General features: G+C 35.7%; 1 protein-coding gene across 2 annotated transcripts; it reads right to left on the bottom strand.

Moving 5' to 3' along the window:
- Positions 1-1,385: 1,385 nt before the first annotated feature.
- Positions 1,386-14,329, bottom strand: LOC128205892 (mitochondrial folate transporter/carrier-like). Of its 2 annotated transcripts, none has more exons than XM_052907942.1 (7): positions 13,955-14,329; positions 12,018-12,180; positions 11,583-11,671; positions 9,383-9,540; positions 8,917-9,030; positions 8,133-8,278; positions 1,386-2,098 (listed from the first exon to the last, which is right to left on the bottom strand). In XM_052907942.1, the coding sequence occupies exons 1-7, from the start codon at positions 14,115-14,117 to the stop codon at positions 1,795-1,797; spliced, it is 1,137 nt and encodes a 378-aa protein (XP_052763902.1). In that variant the 5' UTR covers positions 14,118-14,329; the 3' UTR covers positions 1,386-1,794. The 2 variants fall into 2 exon arrangements, with proteins under 2 accessions (XP_052763902.1, XP_052763903.1); XM_052907943.1 differs by lacking the exon at positions 1,386-2,098 and adding an exon at positions 4,043-7,004.
- Positions 14,330-14,805: the final 476 nt, after the last annotated feature.

Here is a 14,805-nt window from a genome sequence, read left to right on the forward strand (position 1 = left end):
CGGCATTTACCACGACCACTACTTATAAGGTCAAATGGTTTAACATTCGCTGTTACACATCAAACTTTCATATTACGATATTGTTCAACAACGAAACTGTAATTTCATTTTTTTTTTATTTCTCTCCTCATTGCAGTATGCATTGCGTGGCCATGAACCTTCCTCAGAAGACACAACGCACTCTGATGCCATCATTTCATCGTACTAATCGCTATTTTGAACTGTTATGTTTAAGTGTTTATCAAATTTATTTCGAAACTAAGAGCTTGTTCAGACCTTTAAGCCCAGTGCATTGGACTTTGCAAGTAAACTTTTCAACTTGATTTGTGACACTCGAAAACGTTTGAACTGAAATTCTTGATTTTCCGTCATTTTGTTGTAAGCTGAGACGATGACACACCATCGCCTCGGCAAATAATTACTTCACTTATTTAGAATCATTTCTTTTTCATACATTTTAGATATAAAATTAAGTTGAAGTCATTATCTAAAAATCAAGAACTTAAAATCATGTAACACATTTTTTGAAGTCATTGCGTATGCGTCTTACGTTTAAATTATGAGCGTACTGGCACCAACGTGTTTTATAATGATTTATAAATCATTGTTCATCCATTTACTATAATCTGAGTAATATTGGGAATATCATATCTGGTTAAATTACGAACATATGTGTATGTCTTAGCACTTGGCAATGCTAGAATATCGCGCTGAGTCCGGTTTCAATATTATATCGTTAACCTTACGCTTCTGAAGCAAGCTCAAGTACACCGGCAGAATTACGCGATAGATGTCCATTGATACACAGTTTACGCCAAAAACGGGTCAACGTATCATCTCTATTGAAAAGGAGCCCGGGATAATAATTGGTACCAAAACATTAACAGTTCTCAATCAGTAACATCAGCAACACAGTTTAGAATGTTAACCTGAAAAAAAACCGAAAAGAATTTCAAGCTGTTTTTTGTATTCAATGGAATAAAATATGCACATTTCAAAAAACAGTGTAATTGTGATAAGTTAAGCTAAGTTATGTTTGTTTTATAACTATGCTGATAAAAGGGTTAAATTGAATATAAAAGAAAAAAACAACAACAACGGAGAACAAGTTTGCCAGCAGCAGCATTCTTTGCCGGGTCCTCGGGTCCAGTCCATTCTACCATGCTACACGGAGTTCCATTATACACGGCGACTCGGAGAGGGTTTTATGTTAAGCACAAACACAATTTAAAATCTGTCAACATTAAAACAGAAGATACCAACATTTGAATGATTATTGTTATTGTATCTTTCAACTGTGGGTTGTTGGAAGTTACATCAGAAGTAAAGTCGGCACTTTCTGCTATTGAGGTAGTTGGATAATGTGAAGCTCTCAAGACTTGAGGCATAATTCAATCCCTTATTTATTGATTTTTACACCCCATAGCAACAGTTCTTTATCATAATATAATGAATGATATCAACCCTATTCTCTCGGTAATACGGGTAACATAAAATAAGTGTAAGCATGTGTTCTCAATGCAACAAATCTCAATCATAGCATTATATAAACTAATATCGTGGTCGCCAAAACGGGTGAAATAAAACATAATGTAAGTATTTATGTTGAAATAAAACGGATGTACTTGTGTATGTCTAAACATTGCAACACCTTTCAGTTGTAAAATCATAAAACACTTAAAAAATACATAACATAAAAAACTGTAATGAAAATAATGACCACATGTTATTTCCGTAAAACACCATTCTAAAATAGTAATTTATATATTTCTTTATTGCCTAAATAGTTCAACATCAAGTCTTAACACCTTCCCCAACTACACTTTCTTCCAAGTTCGTCTCCTCGTCAATTTCCCCAATGTTTTCCACCTCTCGGAGTTTAGTTTTAAGCGAGTCCATACGAGTCATTTCATGTCCAACACCCTGTGTTTGTTCAGCTCCAACATCCTTAATATCCGTACTGCTGTTGTTGTTGTTGTCGCTGTGCATGAGCGAAGTGATCATGCTCTCATACACCACAAAAGTGATACAACACGCGGGAGTGACACGTAACAGCCCTGGCACGAGTCCCTTATAAAACCCGTGCATTCCCTCATGCCTGCAATAGGTGTACATGTACATTAATTAACTGTTATATATCAATTGAGAACAATTACGTAATGAAATCTAGACGTTTAACCTTCGACCTACCGTTATTTGTATGTGCTGACGCTTGTGACATGACCACGGACTTTTTATAAAGCTTCTGTCCGTATCTGTACGCTAACGTAGACGTTTCCTAGAGTAGAAACCAGTACGGAAGTCCTTACCAACCGGAGCGAGGTATTTGCAGCCCTAGGGCTCGTTCATCAGGCTATGCTTTCTGTATGGAAACATGCCGTAGTACTTTTGGGCGAGTGACAGATTTTCGTATCTTTTGGGATTAGTGGCGGACTCGCGTATCTTTTGGAATTAGTGGCAGACTCGAGTATATTTTGGGATTAGTGGCAGACTCGCGTTTCTTTTGGGATTAGTGGCAGACTCGCGTATCTTTTTAGGATTAGTGGCAGACTCGCATATCTTTTGGGATAAGTGGGAGACTCGCGTATCTTTTGGGATTAGTGGCAGACTCGCATATCTTTTTAGGATTAGTGGCAGACTCGCATATCTTTTGGGATAAGTGGGAGACTCGCGTATCTTTTGGGATTAGTGGCAGACTCGCGTATCTTTTTAGGATTAGTGGCAGACTCGCGTATCTTTTGGGATTAGTGGCAGACTCGCATATCTTTTGGTTTTGGGATTAGTGGCAGACTCGCATATCTTTTGGGATTAGTGGCAGACTCGCATATCTTTTGGGATAAGTGGCAGACTCGCGTATCTTTTTGGATAAGTGGCAGACTCGCGTTTCTTTTGGGATTAGTGGCAGACTCGCGTATCTTTTCAGGATTAGTGGCAGACTCGCATATCTTTTGGACTTAGTGGCAGACTCGCATATCTTTTGGGATTAGTGGCAGACTCGCGTATCTTTTGGGATTAGTGGCAGACTCGCGTATCTTTTGGGATTAGTGGCAGACTCGCATATCTTTTGGGATAAGTGGGAGACTCGCGTATCTTTTGGGATAAGTGGCAGACTCGCGTATCTTTTGGGATTAGTGGCAGACTCGCGTATCTTTTGGGGTGAGTGGCACTCATTTATGTGCAATACTTATAAGGCGATTCACTCACATTCAATTTTGAAGGTCTTAAGAAGTCGTTCGAGCGTACAATTTAAAGAAATCGTGACTTTGATCGACTGACATTAAACCACAGTATGTGCTGGATGTGACATAGATTCGGTGACCTTTTATTCAATACTGTATATACAACCATAGCCCAACAGTAAGTTGCAGAAGAGTAGATGCGTACATTATGCATGTTTAGAATACAACCTACATATTTTGCAAATGAAATAACGTATTATGCTTAATCATTATAATCCATAAGACTTTCAACTTTTCCTGCGTCAGATTTTGCGTTCACACTGTGTCAGCCAATGAGGTAGTATTCTTAGACAATCAGATGACCTGAAGTAATAGTTTGATGATTACGCTTACTCCTCACATTCTTAATCATTAAAATGTTACTTCATGTCATATAACGATTACCTAAACGTCACCAAATTAAAACCTCGGTCACACAGCTTTGATCAACCCAGAAGATATATACAGCATGTAAGACCATATGGGCGATTGGATTCTACCAATATAACCAATTAGTGCTACCATACCTTTTTAGGAAATGACAGCAGTGTTGTTATTTTTACAGCTAAGTAACACATCAAGTTATACTTCCATGGGAAAAGTTAAACATTGTGAAGGAAAAATATTTGAATTCAGTATAAATACTTAGAACTTTCACTCATTTACTTGTCAATATCAATATTGTGAAAAGAGAGTCCAAGGCTGATTGATACGCTAACTGGTTCGCACTGGTAATGCAATTTCATCATACCTTCTATATATTCATTTCTTCTACGTGTTAACCTTATGCGCGCGTTATTGGTTTGACAAGCAAAACTAGATACCAGAGGATAGATGTTTACTGTATTTGGCATTGCATCACAAGTATAGAATAAAAACGCAATACACAACATCATCATAATATCAACACAAGTCATGACTGTACTCTATAATATTAAACATCGAATGACAGTATAGGTACAGCCATGGGTACAGCCGTCATAGTAATGTAATGTGAAACCATCATTTACAAACATCATTTTACCATAAAAATAAAATAAAATACATGATAACAATGAGTTATCAAAACTCGTTAAAACATAAAAATAATATTTGAGGGAAAAAATCACACAAATATTAGAAAATGATATACAGAACTCTGTGCATCAGTTCATATTAATACAACGAGCATTATTATGTGTTGGCTTCCAGCACTAAAATATTAAACATTTGCCAGATGAGGCAAACGTTCAGCTATATTTACAATAAATGTAGTTACCAATAAAAGCTTCCATTAAAGATACAATGCGGGTATACATTCATAATCATGTGATATGTGGGTGAGCAGGCCCAAATTCTTACACTTAAATGCTTGGCAACAATATTTTCAACAAGCCAGAATTTGAGTAAGCCCGAAAGCCTTGAACCATATTGGGCTTGTGTTTCTTTTGACCACAAGGTTATTTTTGTTGACTTTGATTCTTATGGGAAATGATTTTCACAGAGATGCATATGAGTCAAATGCCAATCGCTGTGACAGAAGAATGTACATATATATTAATTGTTAATAATTTAATACTGTGTCCTTTTGGTATAAAAATGAACACATGTTTTATAAAAAGTCAAAGGAATGCAATTACAGTCTTAAAGCTGCACTTTCACATACTTAACGTTTTGACAACTTTTGTCTTGGAACTAGCTTAATTATTCGAAACTGCATGGAAACCAGTGATATAAGATTGCTGACAAAAAATCAGATCTTATATCACTGGTTTGCAGATATTTACACCTCATTGTAAGACAATATAAAAAAAAGTTGTCAAAACGGTAAATCTGTGAGAGTGCAGCTTTAATGAATAAAATGGCATACAAAATAGCTATGTTCCATTAACATTTGCAAAGCCAATTTAATATGAAGGAATGTCCCTTTAATCGGAGTATTCGAATTTTCGAGGTCACGACTCCTTAAGTTAATCATGATTACGAAACAACAACATGAGGATTACAAACAGTTCAATAGTTTCGGTATCACAGATCACCATGCTTCATCAGAAATGTGCTGAAAGTGTTTAAGATAACGCACATTCAGTAAACATTTAAACAAAAACTTCTTGAACACATGTGAATAAATCCTGTCTTCAATATACAAAATTAGTACATATGAACCACCAATACTGAACTCAACCACCAATACTGAACTCGTATCACAGGTTAAAGATTTGAATAAATAAATGCTTAAAGGGGCACGATAGAGGTATAGACTTGATACATTCACAGAAGACAAATATGATTTTTTTTCTCATTTGACTTGAATGATCAAAGCAAAACAGGCATGTGATTTGTGATCAGATAAAAAATATTTTCCATTACATATATTTATAAATGGGATTTTCAACATATAGCTATAACTACATGTAATACAAAGAGCATTATTATGTGTTTGGCTTCCGTCACTAAAAGATTAAACATTTGTCAGATGAGGCAAACATTCAGCCATATTTAGTATGTAAATGGGGTTTTCAACATGTAGGTATGTGGTCACAAATTCCTAAGTCAAGTGTGAATCTATATTGTGTCCCTTTAATTCTGAAGGCAGCTTAGCAGTATCAGAATGTGCACGTAACTCACCTTCAATTGTCAACAGCAGTCTGTTTACAAATAAACAACAGGTTACTAGTATCTTTTAAGTGTCTTAAATGTAGGACGGTACTTGAAAAAAGTGTGTTTAACTGCACAAAAAGCACCATTTCATTTAAGACAATCACTATTAGAATTTGAAGGAATAATAAAACACTAAATGGTGACAGAACACATGTTTGTACTTTTAATGCTGACCTATGTAGAGTAAAACCACAAAGGATCATAAAATAGAACCATCAAAATAACCATACAAATTGTACTTGATGTAAAGGTGACATTCCTTGTGATACACAAGGACTAGCATGAGATCACATCTGTCTTGAGATTTCAAATTTCCAACCCGCACTGCCACAGTTATAACTGCATGCATTTTCATACAAGTTTCTTAAATCATGCCAATAACAAAATTACCATTCAATAAGACCAAAGCCTTAAAAGATTTTTAAATTGTCTCAATAGAATTTAGCGTTTAGGGGTAATCCTGGGAAAATTTCTTGTACATGTATCCTGTAGATTTACTACCAAAATATTCAAAACTAGGGCTTAAACTAACACTTTTATGAATCAAATTGTGCAAACATATCAAACTTAATCAGTGAGTTCTAAAAAAGGTACCATTAAAAAGAGACTTGTAGGTATATCATTGTTATAACATTAAAAAGTGACGGAAAACATAAATGATATCTTTAGTGCATGTACATGTATATGGACAATAACAGAATACACATGTATGTTAATTGCAAAAACATTTACCAACTGTACAACTGTATATTTTTAAAGGCAAGAGTTGTTTTCCCTCTTGTACACACATAACATGTGTTATTCAAATGAAAGGATTACTGAGGCTTATTACCAATACAATTATAACATGGTAAAAACATCGCAGTTGAGTGATGAACGTAGTTGGTCTGATGAGAGCGCTCAGTTTCAGTTGAAAGTTTCCACATACATCTAGGGTAGTTGATGAGATTAAACTACCACCACATTTCCACTCACAATTCAGTTGTCATCTCTTTTCTTCAGCTATCATCAGTCCATGCGTCCTTATTTTGCCACGTTTTCCAATTTATCACATATTCGTAGATCATGAACACGATGCAAATGTTGGGAGTGACGTGGACGAGGTAGACAGGGATGCCCTTATAGAACCCTCGGACACCCTCATACCTAAACAAATAGATATCTCCCAACATTGTTGGTTACCATTTGACACATGTATACAACATGGTAATGGCGTGCCCATAATACTTCATTCAGCAAGTATATGTGCACTGCAAAATGGTGTGTCGTTGTGCTCTTTAAATTATTATTATTTTTCTCAGATAGTTTGCAAGTATTAAAACGTAGTTGCAGTAATGGAAATTTAGACTTTTGGATGAAGGAGCCCGAATTCTTATATTGTAACTCAGGGCTTGTGGAAATTTTGTTCACTGTTCTGCCCGTTATATATAATACACATTTCCACAGACTTGTATTCTATTCAAACATTTTCATAATCTTTGGTAAAATTATGTGTTTAAATAATAAACAAACCATTTTGCTTAAGGAAAAAAAATCCTAATATTTTAAATCACTTATTAGCATATGTATATGCAATGCTACAAACATTCAATTTTGATGTATAGATCTTAACTTGTTTTTTTTTACAATTTTCTCGATCTAGTTTTGCTTGTCAAACCCTATCATATAAATAATGCTGTTTGTGTGCGGTAAAAACAAACAAAGAATAGAACAGAACCAAACATTTCTTAACCAACATATGTAGATATAATATTCTGGGGGCCATTTCATCAATATCTTAAGAGTCGTTTTGATCCTAGGAGGATTTATAATACCAGTGCATTAATTACTGATATGAACAATCGAACCTAGGAACAACATTGCACCAAAGATTGCTTGACGAAATGAACCCTAGCTCTTTAAATAAGGCCTAAAAAAAAATACTTTTGGTTTGGGTTACCCGACCCTACCTACGGAATAGGCGCCGACCCTACCGTTTTTATAGTCAGTTTTAAAAAAAATATTGAAAAACTTAAAATCAAAAAAAATCTTTTTTTTGTTTTGTTTTTTAAATATGGAGTTTAAAACCTTAAAGGCTTATACAGGAGATAACTTTAACACCATTCTCCAATGATGAAAATGTCATTCTTATATAAAGCCTAATAAAAAAGAAAAATAAAAAAAATAAAAAAAAAGCCTACCTACCCTACCTATTTTTGAAAAGGATGTAACCCTAACCAAACAAATTTTTTTTTTAGGCCTAACTATATATCAGACAAGGTTAAGATTTCTTACTTGAATATTTTCCTGACGACATCAATAACGCCCGTGTACGTGCTGTGTTGTTCCTGTAGACGTGATCGGAGCACCTGATAGGGATATGTGCATGTCGCAGCTATTATCTTCGAGACAGCTGACATCCCCAGGTACTCCAGGGTGCCCTGAATAAGAGACCAATAGATATTGATCGACAAAGTCTATGATTGATTGATAACACATCATGACATATCTCACTCAATGCGCAACAGGGTCACAAAAAAAAGTGAAAAGCTGTTACATGTATTTATAAAATTGAGCCTGAAATTATCAAATGAAGTGGAAATGTTTAAGTGCTGTGCCTTTATCAGCTATGCTCTAGTAAGTTGATGAAAATGCAGTGAACAAGCAGAAAGATATCATGGCCATGGCATTTTGAAAAAGAGGCAGTCTTTTGTTTTATTTTACATTACTGTACCTTACATAACCTTTAAGGGTTTTTCGTGTTTAGCCTCTCATACTGCGCAACAATAATGGTCTATTTTATAGGCAAAGTTCGTTGCAGAACTAAGACAAATAATGAACATTTTGTTCTTTAAATCCGTCATGTATATGTCATCAAGAACCACTTAAATTCCTACGCAATAACCACTAGAGTCAAATTGAACCTTGGGCTTTCTGATCCAAATTTGGATTGAATTCACTTACAACTCAGCTCCTGCCAGTTCAGAAAATATATGTGTTACCGGTCTGACAGACAACTTAGACAGTCACTTTATAATCAAAGAATTCAAATGTAAGAATAGAATGTCTGTAAACCTACCAGCCTATAATCGATGGATCGTCCTTTATGTTGATTATACCTATTCTTCATCTCTTCATACAACGTAAACTGGATCGCTCCATGGGCAATGCCAAGAATGCCTGGGACAAACCCCTAGAAAAATAAAGGTCTCTCAGTGAAATTTGAAAAAATAAACAGATGAGTTATCAGATTCTGGAAAGTTGGAGATGATATAAAACTATGGTTAAATGTAATTATTATTTTCACTTTCTCACTCAATGATTATTGTATTAACTTTTCTATATTAAATTTAAGTTCAATTGGGAAAAAAATAATCTGCATTATATATAAATCTTCCCAGGAAAATCACCACATTTCTTAAAAAAGAGGTATAATGTATATACGGTAAATGTGTCCAACTTCTATCCATAGAAGTAAGTGAGATTAAGAATTTACAGTTATTTATAATATATATTGAATGCCATAAATATTTGTTTTTACCTACCTTGTAATATCCTCGAATGCCCTCATATTTCCATAGTTTTACGAGGGCATCTAGCATGCCCTTATACTGGGTGCTGCTTGCAGCTCCCGCCTCATACTGAAGGCACATACGTGTCTTTGTGACCCATATAGGATTGGTCAGGGCCAGCGTCAGAAGACCTGTAAAAAATTATAAAATGAAACTTCAATGCATAACATTTCTAATGATAACTCAGTCATGAAAAAAGACATGAAGATTATTACTTAATACAACATTGTGCGAAATAATGACAAGTCATGCACTGGTACATTGCTTTCCTGGATCAAATTCTGGATTTTATAACAAAGCTATTAAAGAAACATTTTATGTTTAACTTGAGTGTAAGAATTTGGACTTCTGCATTCTTAATAGATAACTGTTAAAAAGTTATCATACTAAACATAGATAAAAAAGTATTAATACTCAATATGATAAGAGTATGTTAAATGTTGTAAAATGCAAGTTTGTGATTTTCAAATTTATATGTTAATAAAGTCTGAAGCGTTTTAGTTTAGCATTGAACAACTAGACATATAACAGCCTTGCATACATGTGTCCTTTAATGTAAAACCTTACAAATTGCTTATAAATAAACATAGATAAAGAAACTAACATCTGGTTTCTCACAAACTGAAACATAACCAAACCCATAACTTAACTCTACGTTGGCATTTTACATGAGGATGAAAAGGTATAAACATTGCAAAAAACAAGAGCTGTCACAGTATGTGACGAATGCCCCCCGATTGCGACATTGACCTACGAACAAGGTCAGTACATAAAAAATTGATCTTGCCTTTACGTGTCAAATACTTGTGGCAAGTTATTTTAAACTGCCTCTGAACATAAAAAATACCACCCATACTTGACAACCTACACTGTTATGTCCTTATATTAAGAATTCCCTTGTGAATAAACACTTAGTGTATCTTTCACCTTAGAGGTAGGGACATGGGTCTTGCACACGACATGTCGTCTTCGTATGTGGAACACATGTAGCAAATGATTTTGAAATCTGTCCATACAAGGGAATGTAACAGCCCTGACACAACAACCTATACTGTATGTCCTTATATGCAGCACTCCATTGTGAATAAACACTATGTGTGACCTTGACCTTCGAGGCAGGGACACGGGTCTTGCAAGTGACACGTCGTCTTGGTATGTGGAACGCATGTGGCAAGTTATTTTAAAATCTTTCCATACAAGAGAAAGTTACAGCCCGGACACGACAACCTATACTCTATGTCCTTATATGCAGCACTTCATTGTGAATAAACACTAAGTGTGACCTTGACCTTTGAGGTAGGTCACGAGTCTTGCACGCCACACGTCGTCTTGGTATGTGGAACACATGTGGCAAGTTATTTTAAAATCTGTCCATACAAGTGAAAGTTACAGCCCGGACACGACAACCTGTACTCTATGTCCTTATATGCAGCACTCCATTGTGAATAAACACTAAGTGTGACCTTGACCTTTGAGGCAGGGACACGGGTCTTGCACGTGACATGTCGTCTTGGTATGTGGAACACATGTAGCAAGTTATTTTAAAATCTGCCCATACAAGAGAAAGTTACAGCCCGGACACGACAACCTATACTCTATGTCCTTATATGCAGCACTCCATTGTGAATAAACACTAAGTGTGACCTTGACCTTTGAGGTAGGGACATGGGTCTTGCACGCAACACGTTGTCTTGGTATGTGGTACACATGTGGCAAGTTATTTTAAAATATGTCCATACAAGAGAAAGTTACAGCCTGGACACGACAACCTATACTCTATGTCCTTATATGCAGCACTTCATTGTGAATAAACACTAAGTGTGACCTTGACCTTTGAGGTAGGTCACGAGTCTTGCACGCCACACGTCGTCTTGGTATGTGGAACACATGTGGCAAGTTATTTTAAAATCTGTCCATAGAAGGGAAAGTTACAGAGCCGGACGGACGGTGCGATTTTAATATGCCCACCTTTGGGGGCATAATAATTCAGAATCAAGAACTAAACATGAAGAGTTAATCATATTCTCTGTCAGACATACATGTACAGTTCAATGTATACAAAGCTCCAAAATTGTGCCTAGTATTGATGTTGATACCTCTTTACTTCCACCTCTTAAGGGAAATATACTTGTGAAGTTTGGCCATTTGGCTACAAAAGATAAGGGTAACGTACCTGCTTCTGCGGCTATGAGCATATGTTCCTTTGCAGCCAAGGCCTTCTTAGTGTTCCCTTCCTGCATCCATGTCTTGATAGAGTTGTAACTGAATGAGATCATTCATATATATTGTATCATCATTCATTCTCTCATTTTTAACTGGAAGTGGAAATGTTTTACATAATTGGTGGCTCTAGGTATTTCAATAAATAAACGAGCTGAAATTTACCAAACAAATATTTGTTATTCTGCAATGATGTTGTTGAGAACGGGGCTAGACAAGCTGTTAAAATTGCTTCCATGGCGAATAGCCTGAAATTGGAAGCTTTAGGTCATTTTTTTTTCAGGATAAAAACTGAACATTAACATCCCTTTATTCTGTCTTATACATCAATTGTACAATTTAAAAACAAAACAAAAATATACTATCATGTAGGCTTTCTCAAACTTACAAAAAGAAATAGAGACCCCATGACATCCCTGCCCCCACAAAATTGGGCGTGACTCCTTGATAGAGACCCTGGAATCCCCCGGTGGAGAAGATGGATTTGAGGGCATGGATCAGGCCCTGATATTGTGGCCGTCGAGTCAACGCAACTCCGTACCCTTCATGAACTGAAAAAACATTGACATTGAGATCATTAAAATGTACATAATAAATCAACAATTATTGCCTTTATTTATAACAGCTTTTTAAACTTTCAGATTAAATTACCATATTGATTTTGAGGTGGTAGGATATTGACAGTACTTATGCACCAGTCAATTGTAACCACGGCTCCTCCTGAATAGCGGGGACTTTGACTTTCGGTCCAACCAAGCCCGGGTAAAACCCCTGCTCTGTGGATACAAACTGATGGTAAAATCCCCGCCAAATGCCCCAGCATCCCAGGGACGCTAAGTAAGGCACATTCCCCGTTATGCGGGGCCACCGGGAAGGTAAAAACACGGCCCATTTCCCCGGCTATCCCTGGTATACCCCCTGCATCTTGGGGGGCATCTTGGGGGGCCGTGGTTACAATTGACTGGTGCATTATCACTATTTAATTAAAGATCATAATGAATCCTTCAATAGGCTGGTAAAAAAAGTCCAGCAATTAGAGCCTGAGAGAGCAATGTGAAGAACAACAAAAATCAACATTATCAGGGAAAGAATTATGAATAGATTCCCGGATTTTTAAAATTCTTCACAGGTGCTTGTCACATTGCCTGGATACAGTAATTAATACATTCTTTTTTTTCATATTTTTTTTTTATTTATTTTATTTTTATTATTTATTTATTTCGGTCAAGATAGTGAATACAAGTCATTAAAAAAATTATTCCACAATTTTTCATTAAATAAAATAAGTATATTATAATATATATATAATTAAATATAAGGTGAACATGTGCAAAAATTATTCAATTCCAAACAGACCTAATCAATAGAGCATAGTTCCTAAAATAATTGAGATAATCTAATAATTTTTACTGTTCTGATAAGGTAAGATTCCCATCTACATGAAAAATATAACTTTTATGCTAGTAAGATTGACCTTTACAGCATATTCAAACAAAATGCACCGACCAGATGCTGAAATTTGCCATTACGAAAGAACCGGGAGGTTGAAAAACAACTGATTTTTCCCCCCTTAAACACGTTAAAATTAGACTGACATGCAAACTTTCCGTGTGCATTACAAAGAGAAGCTTAAAATATCATTCCTACCATTAAAAACTTGTTGAGTAAGACGCTTATTTATCCAAATCGAACATTTTATGTTGCAGTATTACTACTTTCACTTCGAATCACCTTGAAATTTTGACCTTGACCGTGCAACTCGGCTATGACTTAAATACACAAAGCGTTTTCATTGGACAGCTACCATCGATTTTCCTTGTTTTAATGACGTAATTGGAAAAACATTCAAATGTACTACTATGTTTATCTACTAAAAATGTCATATAGACCGGTTGATTGTACATACGTCACAAAACAAAATGGCCGACCCCTATGTCAACAAATAGGACAGGTGTCGGACATATACTATTGAAATACTCCTAATGGCCACATAATTTGAAAGGTATTTAAATCCTCAACATATATGTATTAAAAATTATACATATATATATATATCAACTTCGATTTAACAGTAAGCAAAGGAAGTCTTAGTACACCGATAGATGATACACACCGGCTATTCACTATTTTGACCAAAATAAATAATAATTAACATAAAAAAAATAAAAAAATATTAAAAATAAAAAATTATAAAAAAATGTCACACTGTATCCAGGCAATGTAACTAAACTGCAACTTTGGCTAGAATGGACATGGTTAAACGCAATCATTTTGCACTTCTTTCAATTCTCGTTGTTTCGACCTGAGCCAATATTGTTTTCTCACCTTGAAACCTGATTTTGACTAGATCAAGCGGATGCAGTGCCAGTGTCGAAATCACACCCCCGCTCACACCAGCTGCAAGATACTCCCACCGCATATGCTGGAACATCATTGCCCTCAAAAAGCCCTTTCCACCGCTGGTAGAACTCGTCACCGTTTTATCCATGAACCCGGATAATTTTTCAATTACGCAATAAATTAGGATTAAATTTTAAGAAATGGGTGAATAATTTGAACACAAAAATGTAAATACATTAGAATAAGACAGTTCTTCTCTCAAATTATCACTTGTCCCCATCCTTACCAAAACGTAAGACCAGACAAATCAAGAATGATATTTCATCATCACGCCTGTCGGTCGATATTTATGGAATGACGTCGAAGGTGCATCGAAAATAATTGGTCATCAAAATCGCAAATGTGCCGCACAGGGGAATGAGGTTACAATACACTCCTTAATTTCGCCATGGAGCGGAGAAGTGAAGTAGGGTCAGAACTGCAGGCCGTTTTCTACCAACTTCAAACGTTGATGTCTAGAATGACATACATGTAGAAGCGCGAGATGACTTTGTCGAAATTCAAGGGGTTGAAGATGTGTAAGACAGTATATATCTTGTGATGTTATCTTTATACCCCTGTTCGCTCCAAATATTTGTTCCGGTTTTCGACCTGTTTACAAACAAAAATAACCTAGTTTACGCCTATGTATGCGTACCTGACATTTTTACATTTATTAGCTATTTTGTGTTTATGATTATCGCAATTGATGTCGGTCACCGATATATTTTCGAAAATAAGCTCAAACATTTTATTTTTTTACTAGCTTCCAAATATAACCGCAGTATTGTTGTTGT

The sequence above is a fragment of the Mya arenaria genome, chromosome 10, assembly GCF_026914265.1.
Source record: "Mya arenaria isolate MELC-2E11 chromosome 10, ASM2691426v1".
In the NCBI taxonomy this organism is placed as follows: domain Eukaryota; kingdom Metazoa; phylum Mollusca; class Bivalvia; order Myida; family Myidae; genus Mya; species Mya arenaria.

Coding starts and splice junctions, on each gene's coding strand:
- LOC128205892 (XM_052907942.1), bottom strand. CDS start 14,117: ATGGATAAAACGGTGACGAGTTCTACCAGCGGTGGAAAGGGCTTTTTG. Junction 9,541..11,582: donor GCTCATAGCCGCAGAAGCAG/GTACGTTACCCT, acceptor AATTTTTTACAG/GTCTTCTGACGCTGGCCCTG. Junction 2,099..8,132: donor GTCGTCAGGAAAATATTCAA/GTAAGAAATCTT, acceptor CACCTATTGCAG/GCATGAGGGAATGCACGGGT.